General features: G+C 39.3%; 1 protein-coding gene across 1 annotated transcript; it reads right to left on the reverse strand.

Moving 5' to 3' along the window:
• Positions 1-6,736: 6,736 nt before the first annotated feature.
• LOC123609788 (apolipoprotein C-I-like) lies at positions 6,737-7,162 on the reverse strand. The gene is made up of 2 exons (XM_045500869.1): positions 7,007-7,162; positions 6,737-6,939 (listed from the first exon to the last, which is right to left on the reverse strand). Exons 1-2 carry the CDS (start codon positions 7,160-7,162, stop codon positions 6,844-6,846), a joined length of 252 nt encoding a protein of 83 aa, XP_045356825.1. The 3' UTR covers positions 6,737-6,843.
• Between the last annotated feature and the right edge of the window lie 10,830 nt (positions 7,163-17,992).

Consider the following 17,992-nt stretch of genomic DNA (forward strand, 5'->3'; position numbering starts at 1 on the left):
AGACTTAGGCTCAGGTCATGGTCTCACAGTTGGTGGGTTCTGGCTAGCATCAGGCTTTGTGCTGACAGCTCAGAGCCTGGAGCCTGCTTCAGATTCTGTGTCTCCCTCTGCCTCTGCCCCTCCCCTGCTTGTGCTCTCTCTCTTTCAAAAATAAATGAATAAACATTAAACACACACACACACACACACACATAAGGGGTGCCTGGGTGGCTCAGTCTGTTAAGGATCTGACCTCGGCTCAGGTCATGATCTCGAGGTCCCTGAGTTTGAGCCCCGTGTCGGGCTCTGTGCTGACAGCTCAGAGCCTGGAACCTGCTTTGGATTCTGTGTGTGTGTGTCTCTCTCTCTGTCCCTCCCGTGCTCATGCTCTGTCTCTCTCCCTCTCAAAAATGAACATTAAAAAAAATTTTTTTAAACACACAATACATATAATTAATTAAATTAATAGTTTAATTAAATTAATAGTTTCTATTAAATAGCCATACATGCCTAGTGGCTACAATGTTGAACAGGGCAGTTTATCACACCAAGGATAGCAAAAAACACCAAATAGCTTTTCATAGGTTATTAGCTAAAAAACTGAGGATGTTCTCACATGTCCTGTGGAAGTCAACACCAAGAATATCAAATGGAAAAATTTTAAAGGTCATTTTGTATCATAAGTTCCGTTATTAAAGAAAAGAGGTTTTTACTTATAAGAATCCAGATTTTTCTGTGGCCCATTTTAACTTTTGGAAGAAGAAAACAATCAATTTGACAAAAAGCAGGAAGAGAACAGGGGAGGAAAAAGCAAAGAATAAAGAACAGTCACTGTAAAAACAAAACACAAAAATCAGATCCATGGTCACAGTCACAGAAAATATAAACAGACAAAACGTAATGGTTAAAAAACAGAAGTCTTGATTTATGAAAAGGTAAAACAAAACAGCTATTTGCTATTTCTAAAAGGCCACCATTTGCAGGAGACCGCCATTTCCAGGAGGAAATGGGAAAAAAGATACCTAATAAATTTTTAAAAGCTGTTGTTATGTTTTAGTCCAGGTCATCCAGAGACACAGGACCAATAGGATATGTGTACATATGTAGAAGGAGATCTACTATAAAGTGTTGGCATATGTGATTATGGAGCGTGTCCAGCTCAAAATCTCAGTGTGGGCAGGGAGGCTGGACACTCAGTAGAGAGGATGGTGCAAATCAAGTGTGAAGGCAGTCTGCCAAAGAATTCTCTCTTGCCAGTCCTTTCCTTCTATTCAGACCTACAAGAGATTGGATGAAGTCCACTCACGTTATAAAAGACAATCTGCTTTAGTCAGAGTTCACGGATTTAAATTTTAACTCATCCAAAAAGATCTTCCAAATGGACACATAAAATTAACTGTCACAAACACTATTAACATTAGCAAAATAACCTTTAGAGCAAAAAACATTATTAGAGTCAAAGAGACTACCAAGAAGTTTATAATAGTCCTGAATCTACACCTGACAACAGAGACTAAAAATAAATCTACACTTGACAGAATAACGAAAATAAGTTTCACCACCAACGGTAGATTTTTAATACCCTTTTCTCTGAAACTGATAGAGCTAGAAGAAAAAGATAGGTAAGGAGATACAAGATTCAGAAAATTGAAACACAATCGTTATCAAGGGCATGTGTGAAACATTCACTCTCCTAACATAGAGGGGATACACATTCGTTTAAAGTACATAATGTTACAGGGCGCCTGGGTGGCTCAGTAAGCGTCCAACCCTTGGTTTCATCTGACTCATGGGTTTGTGAGTTTGAGCCCTGCGGGGGGCGCAGCACTGACATGTTATATTTACAAAAACACAAAGGGCACTAGTGCTTGTCTTCAAAACAGCCTCAATCAGGAGGCAACTAAGGACACCATGAGAGAAGCCAGGCTAGGGTACTGCGCAAACTGCAAGGAATGAAGTGTACAGAGGCAGCTATCAAAGGAAAACAAAGCAGGCTGCAAGTCAAGGAAGGCAAGGGACAGAGGAGCCAGAAAAAGGAACTCTGGAGACGAGCCACAAGAAACAGCCACGGGTCTCATTAAGCCACACTCTCTCATTCAGTATACAATCAACAGAATTTTTAAATTGAAGTTCAGGATCCTATACTTGCCCTGTTGAATTTCAGCTTTGAATACTGAGGCCCGTATTGTATCTGCAAAGATCTTTTTGGATCCTGCATCTACTAATCAGGTGTTTAGTATCCTTCTGTGATGTATATCATGTACAATGTTGACAAACATCTCTCCAGAGAGATTTAAGTCAGGTAACAGTGCTGAAACAAGAGGGGGCCAAAGGAAAAAAAAAATATTACAATTGCCACTTAAAACTTTTCCTACATTATCTTTAATTCATTAATGGGCTTTTTTGGAGAGAATGTTTCATACTCATTTATGAGTATATCTAATTATCCATCTATTGAAAGCCATGTAAAATGGTTGTGCACCTTTTATCCCTATGCAGAGGCCCGTGTGGTAAGGAACTGAGGCCAGCCTCTGACCACTGGGGAATTGAATCCTGCCAATAACCACATGAGTGAGCTCAGAAGTAGAAGCTTCTCTGGTCGAGCTTTCAGATGACCCCAGCCCTGGCTGACATTTTGAAACTTTGTGAGAGACTGAAGCAGAGGACTCATCTAAGCTGCACCCTGACTCCTGACCTACAGATATCAAGATAAGAAATGTTGTTTTAAGTCATTTTTTAAAAAAAAGTTATTTTAATCAATTCATTTCACCTCTGGGAATGTAGCCCAAAGAAATAATCTGAAATAAAGACAAAGATTAATAGGTAAATATACTCATTTATTCATTCAAAAGTATGTGTTGAGTACATCCCATGATCTAAGCACTATGCCATATATCTTAAATAATATTTTTCAAATAATTACACTCATGGATATATAAGTACAAATAGAGATAGATGCTCTGAAAGAAAGGAAAACCATTCTGTGGTAGACTGAGGACATCTATAAAGGATTTCCCAAGAAACAGACTTTTGGGGCGCCTGGGTGGCGCAGTCGGTTAGGCGTCCGACTTCAGCTCGGGTCATGATCTCGCGGTCCGTGAGTTCGAGCCCCACGTCGGGCTCTGGGCTGATGGCTCAGAGCCTGGAGCCTGTTTCCGATTCTGTGTCTCCCTCTCTCTCTGCCCCTCCCCCGTTCATGCTCTGTCTCTCTCTGTCTCAGAAGTAAATAAACGTTAAAAAAAAAAAAATTAAAAAAAAAAAAAAGAAAAAAAAAGAAACAGACTTTTAAGCAAGAATCAAAAGATGGATAAGAGAGGGGTGCCTCAGTGGCTTAGTAGGTTGAGCATCCAACTCTTGATTATTGGCTCAGGTCATGATCTCACAGTTTGTGGGATCAAGCCCAGGATCAGAGCCTGCTTGGGGTTTTCTCTGTCTCTCTCTTTGCCCCTCCCTTGTTCATGCACATGTGCCCTCGCTCTCTCTCTCTCTCAAGATAAAATAAACTTTTTTAAAAAGGGCACAATTTAAAAAAAAAAAACGAATATGAGGTATCTATGCATAGGAGAAAGGCTGGTGAGGAACATTCTGGATGGAGAAAAAGGTATTTGCAAAGATCCTCTGATGCATGAAATGTTTAAGAAACCTAAAGAAAGTTATCTTTCAGTTATGTCACTAAAAGCTATGTAATAAAAGGGAGTACACTGAGATGAAACAAGAGAAGAAGAAGTACACACAGGGCTTTGAGAGCCATGGTAGGGCCTTAACTGTAATGGCAGTGGAAAGGCATTAGAGAATTTTAAGCTGGTGGGAGTAATGTGATCAGATTGGTCTTCAGAAGGAAAAGTCTCTCCACCAAAAGTATGAAGAATGGATTAGATTCATGGTAGAGGAGATAAGAAGAGCTAGTTAGGAGTACTAGTTAGTTTAAGTGAGAGGTAATTGTCTTTTGGGCTAGCAATGATGAGTCTGTAAGTAGAGAGTACAGGATGGATTGAGAAATATTTTGCTGATAAAATCAATAAGAACTGACGATCAATCGAGATGGGAAATGAGAAAGAGAAAAGTGGCTCATGCAATTGCATGTATGATAGTACCCTTCCCTGGAACAGAATAAATACACTGGAATAGAACCAAGTTTAGAGGAGGAGATCATGTCGCAAAGAGTTTGAAATGCCTTTGAGGTAGTCCAGTGGGGATATCAGGTACATATATAGCTATTCTGGGGTAGAAAAATATTTGGAGATATCACTGTACAGATGGTGTTTGAAAACTAAGTTAAGAGCATAAAGTAGAAAAGTAGACCTAACTTTTCTGAGATTGATCCCTGCAGGTTGACTTCCTGGAGGGGAAGCTGTCTTCCTGAAAGCTCAGTGGAAAGTGGGTAGATAAATCTGCGTGGTAAAGGTAGTCTATTCCAATAGAATATTGAGGTGTTGGATCAGGGTGTGGAAGGAGCAAAGGGTAATACAGAGGTAGGTGAAGTGGGATGGGGGGTTGAGAGAAAGTTTTCTGTTTCCAAGTAATCAGATGATTGAGGATGTTTTAAATGCTCTGGTTGAAATTAATTGAATATTCCAGAGAAAAAGGAAAGTGTTAGTGCATTCAGGCTGCTATAACAAAATCCCAGAGAGTGGGTTATTTAAACAACAGACATTTATTTCTCACAGTTCTAGAGATAGGATAATCAATATCAGGGTGCCAGCATGGCCTGGTTCTGGTGACACCCTTCTCTAGGTTGCAGACTGCTGTTTTCTTGTACCCTCACATGGCAGAAAAAGCTAGAGAGCTCTCTGAAGTCTTTTCATAAGGGCACTAATCCCATTTTTGAGGCATCATCCTTATGACTTAATCATGTCCCAAAGACCCCACTTCCTAATGCCATCACTTCAGGGAATAGAAATTCAACATATGAATTTTGGAGGGACACAAACATTTGGTTCATAATAAGGAATAATAAGTGATGTAAGATCTAAAGCGCAGGAAGCTTTGTAAATATATTAAATAAGTAAGCAAATAAATGAGAACTGCTTCAACAATAAGAAAATCATTCAATAAATCGTGGTATGTTTACACAATGCAATGTTTTGCGGCCATTAAAAATGGTGAGTATGGGGGCGCCTGGGTGGCTCAGTCGGTTAAGCGTCCGACTTCAGCTCACGTCACGATCTCACGGTCCGTGAGTTCGAGCCCCACGTCAGGCTCTGGGCTGATGGCTCAGAGCCTGGAGCCTGCTTCCGATTCTGTGTCTCCCTCTCTCTCTGCCCCTCCCCCATTCGTGCTCTGTCTCTCTCAGTCTCAAAAATAAATAAACATTAAAAAAAATTTTTTTTTAAATGGTGAGTATGAAGGTCACCTGAGTGGCTCGGTCGGTTGAGCATCCAAGTTCTGCTCAGGTCATGATCTCACGGTTCGTGAGTTCGAGCCCCAAATTAAGCTCGCTGCAGTCAGGGCGGAGCCCAGTTTAGATTTTCTGTCCCCCTCTCTCTCTCTGCCCTACTCTGCTTGTGCTCTCTCTCAAAAATAAATAAATCTTTAAAAAAAAAAATGGTGCGTATGAGAAAAGGATAGCATTGATCCCAAGTTAAGGTGGGAGGGGGGCTATGGGATGGAAGTCTAAGTGACAAGGGCCAGAGATCACAGGGAGACTTATCACTGTATATATACCCTTGTAAGTCTTTTTAATTTTGACCTCTATGAATTCTTTTTTTTTTAAGTTTATTTATTTTGAGAGAGAAAGAGATAGCACAGCGGAGGGGCAGAGGGAGAGGGAGAGAGAATCCAAAGCAGGCTCCATGCTCAGTGCTGAGCCTGACTTGGGGATCCATCTCACAACTACGAGATCATGACCTGAGCTGAAGTCAAGAGTTACATGATTAACTGACTGACCCACCCAGGTGCCCCATGACAATTCTTATAACAAGAATAAAAATCTCATTTAAAAAAATGTTTATTTATTTACTTTGAGAAACAGAGAGAGCAGGGAGGAAGAGAGAGAATCCCAAGCAGGTTCCATGTTGTCTGCACAGAGACCGGTGCAGGGCTCACTCATGAATTAGATCATGAAGTGAGCTGAAACCAAGAATTGGATGCTTAACCGACTAAGCCACCCAGGTGCCCCTATGAATTCATTTCTTATTCAACACTGTGAAAATAAATTCTTATGCAACACTGTGAAAATAAACAAGTGAATAATTTAAAACAATAAGAAACAACGATATATACAAAAAGTATTAATAGAGTGGGCACTGTGGTTGCCCCAAAAGCTTTCAGTCTCCCCATTCTTTTATGACAATCCTTATTTAACTTCTTTTCCAAAGTAGAGGATTTTTAAAATTTTTATTAAGGAATATAATTTTTTTTTTATTTTTTTAAAAAATTTTTTTTTCAACGTTTATTTATTTTTGGGACAGAGAGAGACAGAGCATGAACGGGGGAGGGGCAGAGAGAGAGGGAGACACAGAATCGGAAACAGGCTCCAGGCTCTGAGCCATCAGCCCAGAGCCCGACGCGGGGCTCGAACTCACGGACGGCGAGATCGTGACCTGGCTGAAGTCGGACGCTTAACCGACTGCGCCACCCAGGCGCCCCAAGGAATATAATTTTACAAAAAAATAAGGAAAATAGCAAAATAAAACCTAATATACTCATCATCCAACCAATCTTGTTTTGTCAATGTTCTCATTTTTACTCCCCTACCTTCACTCTGGATTACGTTTTTTTCCCCCTCTATGGGATTTTTGTTGGTGGGTGGGGGTGGACCTGGGTATCATCAAGTCCTGGGCACAGGAGCAGGGGTATGGGAAAGTTTGGAGCACCCTCCTAGGGCACAGCCACAGAGGAGAGGGGCAGGCACTCTCATTGTATTCAGGAGAAAGTAATTTTGAGCCTCTCCTTCCCTTTGTTGAAAGTCTTGGAAAACCAGTTCTGGGTCTTTGAAGGAATGTCGCTCTGCTTGATGCTCTCAATGGCTGCCCAGGGCCTTGTCCTTCAGAGCTTTACCAAACTCATCGCTTCTCGGCCTTTTGGCTAAGATCAAGTGCAGAGCTTTACCAAACTCCTTCAGCTTATCCAGGATGAGCTCCAAAGTGCTGGAGATTTGTGGGGCTGCCTGGGCCAGGGCTGGGCCTTCCAAAACCAAAGACAGAACCACCACCCAAACTGGGAGTGACAGGATGAGACTCATGGCTGGGCTGGAGGGGCACACTGGATCAGCCATAGGACAGCATGGGGTCACACTGGATTACTTTAATGTACATTTCAGACATTCTAGCATTTTATCTGTAAACATTTCTCATGTATCTTTAAAAGATAAGGGCTCCAAAGGATAATTATACTACTATTATTATATATAAAATATTTGCCAAAATACATTGATACTGTCAAATATCCAGACAATGTTCAAATTTTCTCAATTGTCTTAGACATACCTTTTTAACTGAATTTTAGTTGACATACAATGTTATGTTTCAGGTGCACAACATAGTGATCTGATAATTCTACACATTACCCAATGCTTGCCACTGATACAGTTACCATCTGTCACCATACAAATTTATTACAATATTATTGACTATATTCCCTATGCCATACTTTTCATCCCTGTGACTGATTTTATAACTGGAAATTTGTAAATCTTAATCCCTTTCTCCTATTTTATCCACCCCCCACCCTCCCCTCCACTCTGGCAACCACCAGTTAGTTCTTTGTAGTTATGAGTGTGCTTTCATTTTACTTGTTTGTTCATTTGTTTTGTTTTGTTTTCTAGATTCCATATATAAGTGAAATCATATGGTATTTGTTTTTTTCTGTCTGACTTATTTCACTTAGCATAAAACTCTCTGGGTCCATGTTGTCATGAATGGCAAGACTTCACTCATTTTTATGGCTGAGTGATATTCCATTGTATATAGATAGATATCTTAGACATTTTTAACAATTGGTTTATTTGAATCAGCATCCAAATAATGCTCACATATCATATTTTGTTGATATGGCTCAAAAGTCTCTTTTATTGTATAGGATCCTCTTCTTCTTCTTCTTTTTCTTTTTCCTGAACACTTATTTATAATTTATAATTTCATTCAGGTGTCCATACTTCTGCACAGCCATGTGCTGACTCCATCCCTGAGTCAAGGGGCATGTGGCTCAGGTGTAATCTCATCCCAGGCCACTATTGATAGTCAATAGTTCATAATTCAGACCAATGAAAAATAAGCTACCGAGAATTGTCAGGAAAGAAACTTCTTCACTTTTCTAAGGAAGCCTCCAGAATTCAAGCACTCGTGCATGCTCTCTCCACACCCCAGCCCCCTTCTCTTTCTCTATTATCATATTTATGGCAAAATATTCCTCCTAAGATCAGGAATAAGGCAAGAATGTTTGTTTTCATCACTTCTTTTCATTATACTAGAATCCTAATCAGTGAAAACAGTATTGGAGTAATTTGATACTCATTTGGAGAAAAAAAAGAAACCCAGTCTCTATGTCACATCATAGACAATGATGTGACACATCAATCTGGGGAGGATCATAAATCTGCACATAAGAGCTAAAACTATGAAGCTTCTGCAAGAAAATATAGGAGACTATTTTCATGACCTTGGAGAAGGCAAAAACTTCTTATATAGGACATATAGGACATTGAAAGCAAAAAAGCATAAAAACAAATATTCGATGCTAGTCTTCAATATTAAAAACTTAAGCTCATCAAAAGATACCATTATGAAAATGAAAATTTTCCATGGGAAGGAATACTTACAAAGCATATATCTCATAAAGAATTTCTTTCTTTCTTTTTTTTTTTTTAAGCTCTGTGCCCAATGTAGGCCTCAAATTCACAATCCCAAGATCCCCAAGATGTCAAGATCTCAGGCCACCCCACATAAATAATTTCTATATGGGAAAACTCCTACCATTTAAAATACAACCCAGGGGGATGCCTGGCTGGCTCAGTCAGGAGAGCATTCGACTCTTGATCTCAGGTTGTCAGTTCAAGCTCCACGTTGGGTGTAGAGCTTACTTAAAAACATTTTTTTTTAATAAATAAAAGACGACCTGGTAAATTGAAGATGTTTGTGCTATAATACTCTCAGAAAATATACATCATCCATGGAATAGAAAGACATTCTAACATCTCTTATGACACATAAAGCTAGTGACTTTTAACAAAGCAAGAGGCTTCTTCTCTAAGACTAAAAAATGAAATAATATGGGGATAAGGTATTAGATGCTCTCCTTTCCAGATGACACTCATCCTTAATATATGGGGGAGAATTAGTCCTGGAAAACCCCAGCTGTATGTAGTAAAATAATTTTTTTGAGTCCTGAGATAACACACTACAAATATTAAAAAACATGTACATTAAAAATTCATACCTAACTCTATGAATTCATAGCACAATAGATAGCATTCTGTTCCCACATATCATCCATGGAAAGTACATGCCAACATCAGCTATTCCTCATGGATATAAATTGCAAGGTACTAGAACATTCTTGGGAGTAGATTATTGAGAGCATGCATGACATTTAGGATTAAAAATGTATTTGCTCTTGGGGGAGGTGTAAATTATGGGATTTCCACAAATCATATAAATTGTGATTGTGTAAAGTAGGAGATTTTGGCTACGACTAAAATAATTTTTCAGTTTAAAACCTTCATAAAACTGTTACAAAAATTTCAAGGTTTATGCTAATATTAAAAGCAGGGCTATGTCTCCCAATGTGAAGCATTAGGATCTAACGGACAGTGTCCAAAATGAGACTCATAGTGAGAATTTAAATTTTTTAAGCCTTTAAAGCATTTGCAGAAGTCTCTGAATTTCATGATAAATAAAATTGAAATCAATAGTCCTATGAAAGAATTTTCTGAATTTCATAGTAAGTTTAATGAGCTCAATGATCACTTGAGAGCATGAAAGATCATGTTTCCTACCAAAAAATAATAGTGTCCAGAAAACCAGTATCATTGAACCTGTGTATATTTGAAACCATTTTACATGTATTGTTTTTTTCCACTTCAGTAAAATTCTGCCTTTTTAAAACACACAGTTTGGGGTAGATGAAAGATTTTTCTGAATTCATTTCATCATCAGTAACTTAGTCCCAAATTCAATGTAAACAAATATTTACGTGCAAGGTGCAAGGTGGATATACAATAAAGAATAAGCCTTTTTTATTTTACTCTCAAGGAGTTCAACTTCTGGAAAGAACGTTCTGTCATGTAGAAATATGATAGTAACACATGGCAACCTGTGGAGAGCTCTTACATTGTGTCAAAACTCTGGAGACATGAGGGGGAGAATCATTACCTCATAGTAGGGAAGGAGTGGAATCAAGGAAATGTTCATGCCTGAAAGGAGGTCACATTAATACATGAGGAATAGAAATAAGCAGGACAATCTGATTAACAACAAATAATAACAGCTGATAATTGTTGAGCATTAATCGCTGATTTAGCTGAGGCTTACGGGCAATTGGAGAATTAAGGCTAACATATGTTAGTCAGATTTTAGTTAGCCTTGATAGTGGGTGTGGGAGCTAGAGGCCAGTTAGAAACGATATAATTAGATAGTAGAAGAGAGTGGCAACAGCTGAATGAGTTAAGAGACCCTACAATTATATAGGCGAGTGGAAACAAAGCACCATATTAAGGTGGTAGTGAAGGAAAAAGATGGATTTGGACCGCCATGGATTGACAAGAGGCAGAACTGAGATCAGCAAGAGTTAAAGATGACTCCAAAGTTAGTGGTGGTCAGGAGTAAGTTCTTTTGAGGGAGAAAATCTTGTTCAAGAGTTAAAACTGGGGCGCTTGGCCAGCTCAGTCGGTAGTAGCGTGTGTGACTCTGGATCTCAGAGTTGTAAGTTTGAGCCCCATGTTGGGTGTATAGATTACTTAAAATAAAATCTTTTTTTTTTAATTTGTTTTTTTAACGTTTATTTATTTTTGAGACAGAGAGAGACAGAGCATGAACGGGGGAGGGGCAGAGAGAGAGGGAGACACAGAATCTGAAACAGGCTCCAGGCTCTGAGCAGTCAGCACAGAGCCCAACGCGGGGCTCGAAATCACGGACCTCGAGATCATGACCTGAGGTGAAGTCGGCCGCTTAACCGACTGAGCCACCCAGGCGCCCCTAAAATAAAATCTTTAAGAAAAAAGTCGTTAAAACTCTCTTACTATTTATATGCACATGCTGTGTCCTAACTCCAAATCATTAGACTACAGAATCTGAAGAGCTTTATCAAGGCTGAGTCTGGAATATGGGATGATCTTACGCTAGACACATTTAATAAATGCATCTGTCATTTAAGTACTAGTTTTCCACATTCATATCAGTTGTGTTTAATTTACATAAAGTCACCTTAAATCACCATGAAGAAGAATTGGTTTGTTCAGCATTTCTTCAAGGCAAATCATGGAGTGAAAAGGTAAAAACTCTAATATGCCAGAGTAGACTGGTTTAAGACCGGGAATGGAGACATTCTAGTGCTGGCAATAATACCAGAAAACTGTGATTCATTCAAACTGTTTGGTTTCAAGTTTCTTCATCTGCAAACTGAGATTTATTAATCAGGACTTTTTTAGTTTCAAATGGCAGAAATGTGACTTCAGCCAGCTTATGTTAAATAAAGAATTTATTAATACAATAGGATTATTGTATTGTGGACTGCCAGAGGAGGAAGCACCATTAGCACTTTCTCTGATCTCTATCCGGTTTATCTTTCTAAAGAACAACCTGAAACATATCACTTTCCACCACAGAATCTATGTAGTTTTCTCCACTTTCCATAATTTGAAGTCTAAACTCCTAAGCATGGTGTTCAAAACCTGACGGAGTCCATTCTCAAACAGCCTTTTCAGGGTTCTTTTAATAATTGCCTGCATGTATTGAGCCCTGACTGCAACCAGAATTTGTCCTAAAGGGAAACAAGCTGGGATTAGAATTCATGGATCAACCCCTACTAACTGTGTGTCTTGAAAAAAACTTCCTTAGCCCCTGGAAAACGTCATTTTCATCATTTGCAAAATGTAAGTAATTATAGTAACTGTCTTATTTCACTTATTTCATGCTGTATTTCATGGTAGGAAACATGGTCTCACATCTTTCAGCTTTCCTTGATGGCTCATTTTCGGACCAGGGTGCAAGGCCAAGCTATTTAAATAGGCTGCTCTCTTAGGAACCATGTACTTGAGAGATGTAGTTCCCCCCAAAATAAGAGCCAAGAAATGCAAAATAATTTGGCCAATACAGAGGATGTGTACTTACTTATTTGACTGTAAAAGTCTGTGTCTGGAAGTAACATCTTCATTTGGCACCTCCTTGACAGCTATTCAAAATGTTGTTAAATTTTTTTGCTTCTTTTGTCTGTACAGCCAGCCTGGCATTTACCTCCTGAATCTTTCTTCATTTTTAGGATAGCCACAACCCCAAGAATTCTCAATTAATTTAATATCTTAGCACTCGTTGCTTTTAGGAAAACAGGCAAGCTGAAGTGATCTAACAAATTGATCCTCCACCATAGCCACGGTGAAAGACTGTGCCCCCTCCCTCACCACTCTCCTGCCCCAAACAGGCCACTGGGGACAGAGTTAAGAATACTTGATCAGCCTCACCACCCTGAGCCTTGGGAGTCGTAGATTTCCTGTTATTTAAGGAAGAGCAGAACTTGATCTTACAGCTTCATTTTATCCAGACACATATCACAGCTCCAAAGTCCTTATTTAATCTCAGCTCCACCTAATGAACCATTGATTTCTGTGCCCCAACCTGCTTCCTACCTAATGCCACAGTTCTAGTTTAACACCTGCATTTCAACATCTGGAGTAGTAGTTCTTCAAACTCATCTATAACTTAGTATGCCTATAGCATTCACAAAGGCAGTGTTTGGCTTCATATGGAAATCCTGGCAGAAAAACAATAAAGATTGTTGGATCTATCTTTTCTTCACAATTACTTAAAGTGTGCATACCTGGAAATGCAAATATACAGATTTAGAAACAGAATGTAGCAAATCTTGGACATTTAACAGTGCTTTCTTAGCTGATCACGAAATCAATTAGAAAGGGCTGATTTTTTTTTTTTTTGATCTTCCTAAAAAATCTATACAGAATCTTTAGTTTCTCTCTCTGAATTTCAACACAATACAGCCAGTTATGCTTCCTGGGTCATTGCCAAGAAAGATTTGATGGGGATGGGGGCAGAAAGCAGATAAAGGGGGAAGTGGGTGCTCTAGACTGGATGCCTGAGAAATAGTGGGGGGAGGGGAACTCATCTGCATTCTTACGTTCAGACTCAGTGACACTTCCTGTTAGAGGATTACATGGCTCTGACCCAGTCATTTTTGGAAGGAATTCCTAAGAGCATGAAGGTAGAAGAAGTCAGATTTTCACTGAGAGACCCACATCACCATGTACTACTTACAATGATACTCAGACAAGTGCCACTAGGCTGACACTATTCTATTACAGTTATTCTATTATAATTACTGAATAGCTACTATACTAGAGCTATACTAGCTAATCTGGACTATTTTTATAATTGGGTTGATTATAATTTCAAACATTTTTAGAAGACATTATCAGACTGTAAGACTAAAAGAAATAGTCTTTTATCTTTCTGACATCTCTTTCTTTCTCCAAATCCCTATTTTACCAACAGATGAAACAAGTGCAGAGCATTGTGTTTCATGCTAAAAGCGATCATGAGAAATATAAGTGTTATTCTAATCTATAAAAGACATGGCAAGTGAGAACTGGTGGTGGAGATAGGGGAGAGGTCAAATACATGTCAGAAGACAGATTAAGACATGCACATTTTAGGGGAGCCTGGTTGGCTCAGTTGGGAGAGCATGCAACTCTTAATCTAGGGGTTGTGAGCTTGAGCCCCATGTTGGGTGTGGAGATAACTAAAAAAATAAAAATAAGAAACTTTTAAAATAAAGACATGCAGATTTGAATTCACTGGACAACTTTTTATTGTTTATCTATTCTGTTCCAGGTGCTGTTCTAGGTACTGGGGGTATAGCAATAAAGAAGACAGATAATATCCCTATCCTAGTAGGGAAAACTGAAAATATGAAAATAAAAATGAATAATATGAGGGGTGCCTGGGTGGCTCAGTCAGTTAAGGGTCCAACTTCAGTTCAGGTCATGATCTCACAGTTTGTGAGTTCAAGCCTTGCGCTGGGCTCTCTGCTATCAGCACAGAGCCCACTTTGGATCCTCTGTCCTCCTCTCTCTCTGCCTCTCCCCTGCTCACATGCTCTCTCTCTCAAAAATAATAAAATAAACATATAAATAAATAATATGATATGATATGATATTAGTTATTTAAAAGTGCCGAAAAAATGGCAGAAGGAACAAATAGAAAAGCCGTTAAATGCAAATGCTCTTGGTGTTTGAAGAATAACACAAAGCCCAGTGTAATTAGAATATCGTGAGCTTGGGAGAAAGTACAGGAAATAAGTTCAAAGAGGTATTGGGGTAGGTAGACATAGTCTGATGAACCAAATGGTTTGAACCAATGGGGTGATAAAATCTCATGTATATTTTTAAAATACTTGTCTAGCTACTGAGTAGAGAGGAAACTGTAGGAATGCAAGAGCACAGGCCAGGAGGTCAGTTAGGTAACTGTCACAACAATTCAGTAGAGGAATGGTGGTGGCTTGAACCAAGAGTATTTCAGTGAAGGTGGTGAGGTATGGTGTGTTTTGAGAATTTGCTAGTGCATAGGATAAGGGGTTTGAGACAGAGAAGTCAAGAGTCTAAGATTTAGAACCTAAGGACTTTGGCCCAAGTTACTGGGTGACTAAAGTTGCTATTTATGGATATGGAGGACACTGGAGGAGGAGCTTGGTGGGGCAGGGAGGAATCAAGAGTCTTTTATGTTTGAGATGTTTATTAGACATCTAAAAGGAAATGTCAAGTAGAAAGCTGGATAGATGAGTCTAGCAATGAAGAAAAAGGTCAATACCAGATACATTCCATTTTTTACCATATTTACATTGTCTACCTCATCAGCATCGAAGTATTAAAACCACAGAACTGAATGAGACTCTTCAGGATATGACTTTAGATAGCGAAATTTGAGAAAATAAGCCATGCAACATTTACAGATAGGAAAGTATAGATACATTTAGCAAAGCAGTCTTAGAAGGAGCAATCAGTGTGAGTTGGTCGACCAGAAGTCAAGTGAAGGAAGTATTTAAGTTTCCCTGAGAGAGTAAGAAGTCTGAAAACTGACTACTAGATTAGGCAGCATAGAGGTCATTTGTGTTCTTGGTAAGGGTAGTTTCATTGGAGTGATGAGTGTGAAACCCAACTGGAATGGGTTTAATGAGAAAGGGAACGTCTTTCCTATATCACTGAAGATAGAGTTAATTTATATACCTCATTTAAAGGACAGTTTTGTAATAGCAATCAAAATTCAAATGCACATATCTTTGACCTAGCAATTCAACTTAGAATTTATTCTGCAAATATACTTGGATATGTGCAAAATAACATATGTAAAGGTAATTTTTTTAAAGATTATAGTAAAATTTATGTAACAAAATTTACCACCTTAACTATTTTTAAGTGTATTATTCAGTGGAATTAAGTACATACACCTTATTGTGCAACCATCATCACCATCCATTTCCAGAACATTTTTCTACAGAACTGAAACTCTGCACCCATTAAACAGTAATTCCCCATCGCCCGCCCTTCAGCCCCTGGAAACACTGTTCTGCTTCCTGTTTCTAGGACACAGAGATGTTTTTTGACCACCATCTTATATAAATTAACAGTGTTAAATTAATTAAACAAGGAAGCCATTAGACTGAGGTAGTTCTAATGCCTCAGCAGACTACCTAAGAAAACCAGATACTAAGCCTGTAAATGTCTCAAGGTTAAGAAATCAAAACCTAAGGACAACCAATCACTAGGCAACTAAGCTTTCCCAAATAAGGAAACCATTTAAGCTACAAATAATTTCCTTGCTTTGCTTCTATGACTTCTCCATAAAATGTCTCACCCCTCACTCCTGTCCGTAGAGCACTTCCAACCACCTCCAGTTGGATGCTGCCCAATTCTAATAGATTTTTGCTCAAATATACTTTAAAATTAGAGTACACTTCAATTTATCTTTTAACTGCACCCATCCAACCCCTCCTACCATTTTCTAAATCCTTTATCCTGTTTTATTTTTTTCTTATTATATTTATCTCCATCTGATACATGTAGTTACTCATCTGTCTCCCCCCTCCCCATTAGAATGTATGCTCCTTGAGGTCAGGACATTTGTTTATTTTTGTTCGTTGCTATATCCTCATAACCTAGCATAGTGCTTGGCTAGTGGAGGAGCATAGATATTTGTTGGCATGAATAAGATTCAGGGAGAAAAGCATTCCTATTCTAATTCCTGGTCAACGGATTAGACCCTGACCCTAAGGATGTACATTCTCTAGGTATTGAGCCTTTAGTCCTTTGCTCCTATTTGTCCCCAACTATCAGTTCTTTTTTTTTTTTTTATGTCTTTATTTTATTTTGAGAGAGAGAGAGAGAGACAGAGCACGAGTGGGGGAAGGGTGGAGAGAGAGGGAGACACAGAATCTGAAGCAGGCTCCAGGCTCCGAGCTGTCAGCACAAAGCCTGACGGGGGCTCGAACCCACGGACTGTGAGATCATGACCTGAGCTGAAGTTGGACACTTAACCAACTGAGCCACCCAGGTGCCCCCCAACTATCAGTTCTTGATCAGCACAACTTTTTTTCTAAATGCAACTTTGATACAATTTCTTATTTTTTGCCACATTTTAAATTCATAGTCCCCTTTTCCTTCCTCAATGACCTCCAATTCACTAATGTGTTCAAGATACATGAATATATTGACTACTTCTTCCTTTCTTTCCGTGTTTACTAACACTATTCCGAATGTATATACACTAGGTTCCTAGAGTAGAGACACATGGTTATTATTCACTTAAAAGCAAATAACACCCCTAAATTGCCCTGTGTCCCAATTCTTTTTTTTAACGTTTATTTATTATTGAGAGACAGAGAGACACAGAGCATGAGCAGGGGAGGGATAGAGACAGGGGGAGGCACAGAATCCGAAGTAGGTTCCAGGCTCAGAGCTGTCAGCACAGAGCCCGACACGGGGCTCGAACTCACAAACCGTGAGATCGTGACCTGAGCCAAAGTCGGTTGCCCAACCAACTGAACCACCCATGCGCCCCCCAATTCTTTCCCCTAGAGTGATACAACAAAAGCCAGATGTGACTTTACAAACACAAGGCTTGTATTGTAGCAGAGGAATGCTCCCGCATGCCAAAAAAAAGAAAAAAAAAAAAGAAAAAAAATAGAATCTGGACATATATATAAAAGAGAAAAGAAGCTGTCCTCTTCCCTACTGAAAGTCTCCTTAGAGATGGGATGGAGAGGATCCTGGATTCTCTTATATAAATCTCTCAGACAAAAGACAAGACCATTGTCTTCAGCTTTATAACCCAGGGTTGTCTCCATCTTAGCTTTCACCATTTCCGCCCACCCCCCACAACTGTATACATGTCTTTGTGAGGAAAATCTCTCTGGAGTCTCTCTGGAAGTCTCTCATTATCTAATTTGTCATAAGTTACCTTTCAGTGTTTGCTGGAACCATGTAACATTTGTTCAAAAAGCCTTGGCTGTGCAGAAACATAAAAATATTTTGTCTACAGCCCCCCACCATCTTACCCTCCAAGTTTGTTAGTATCCACTAAGGACCTTAATCACAAGCATCAGCATCACTCTGGCCAATTTGAGCTGAAGAGTCACTAGGAAGCACACAGCCAGGCTTGAAAAATAGGCAAAGAGGTCTGAATAGCAACCAGGGTTACAACCAGGATCACTCCACAGAATGAGTCTGACGTGACTGCTGATGAATGCCAGGCACCACAGCCACACAGCTACTATCAGCTGGATGCCACAGCAGAACTTCTGCTACCACTGCTATCATAACAATGGATTAGAGAGTCCATTCTTATATCTTCGG

This window comes from Leopardus geoffroyi, chromosome B2 (genome assembly GCF_018350155.1).
Source record: "Leopardus geoffroyi isolate Oge1 chromosome B2, O.geoffroyi_Oge1_pat1.0, whole genome shotgun sequence".
Classification (NCBI taxonomy): domain Eukaryota; kingdom Metazoa; phylum Chordata; class Mammalia; order Carnivora; family Felidae; genus Leopardus; species Leopardus geoffroyi.

Coding starts and splice junctions, on each gene's coding strand:
- LOC123609788 (XM_045500869.1), bottom strand. CDS start 7,162: ATGAGTCTCATCCTGTCACTCCCAGTTTGGGTGGTGGTTCTGTCTTTG. Junction 6,940..7,006: donor AAGCTCTGCACTTGATCTTA/GCCAAAAGGCCG, acceptor GCAGCCATTGAG/AGCATCAAGCAGAGCGACAT.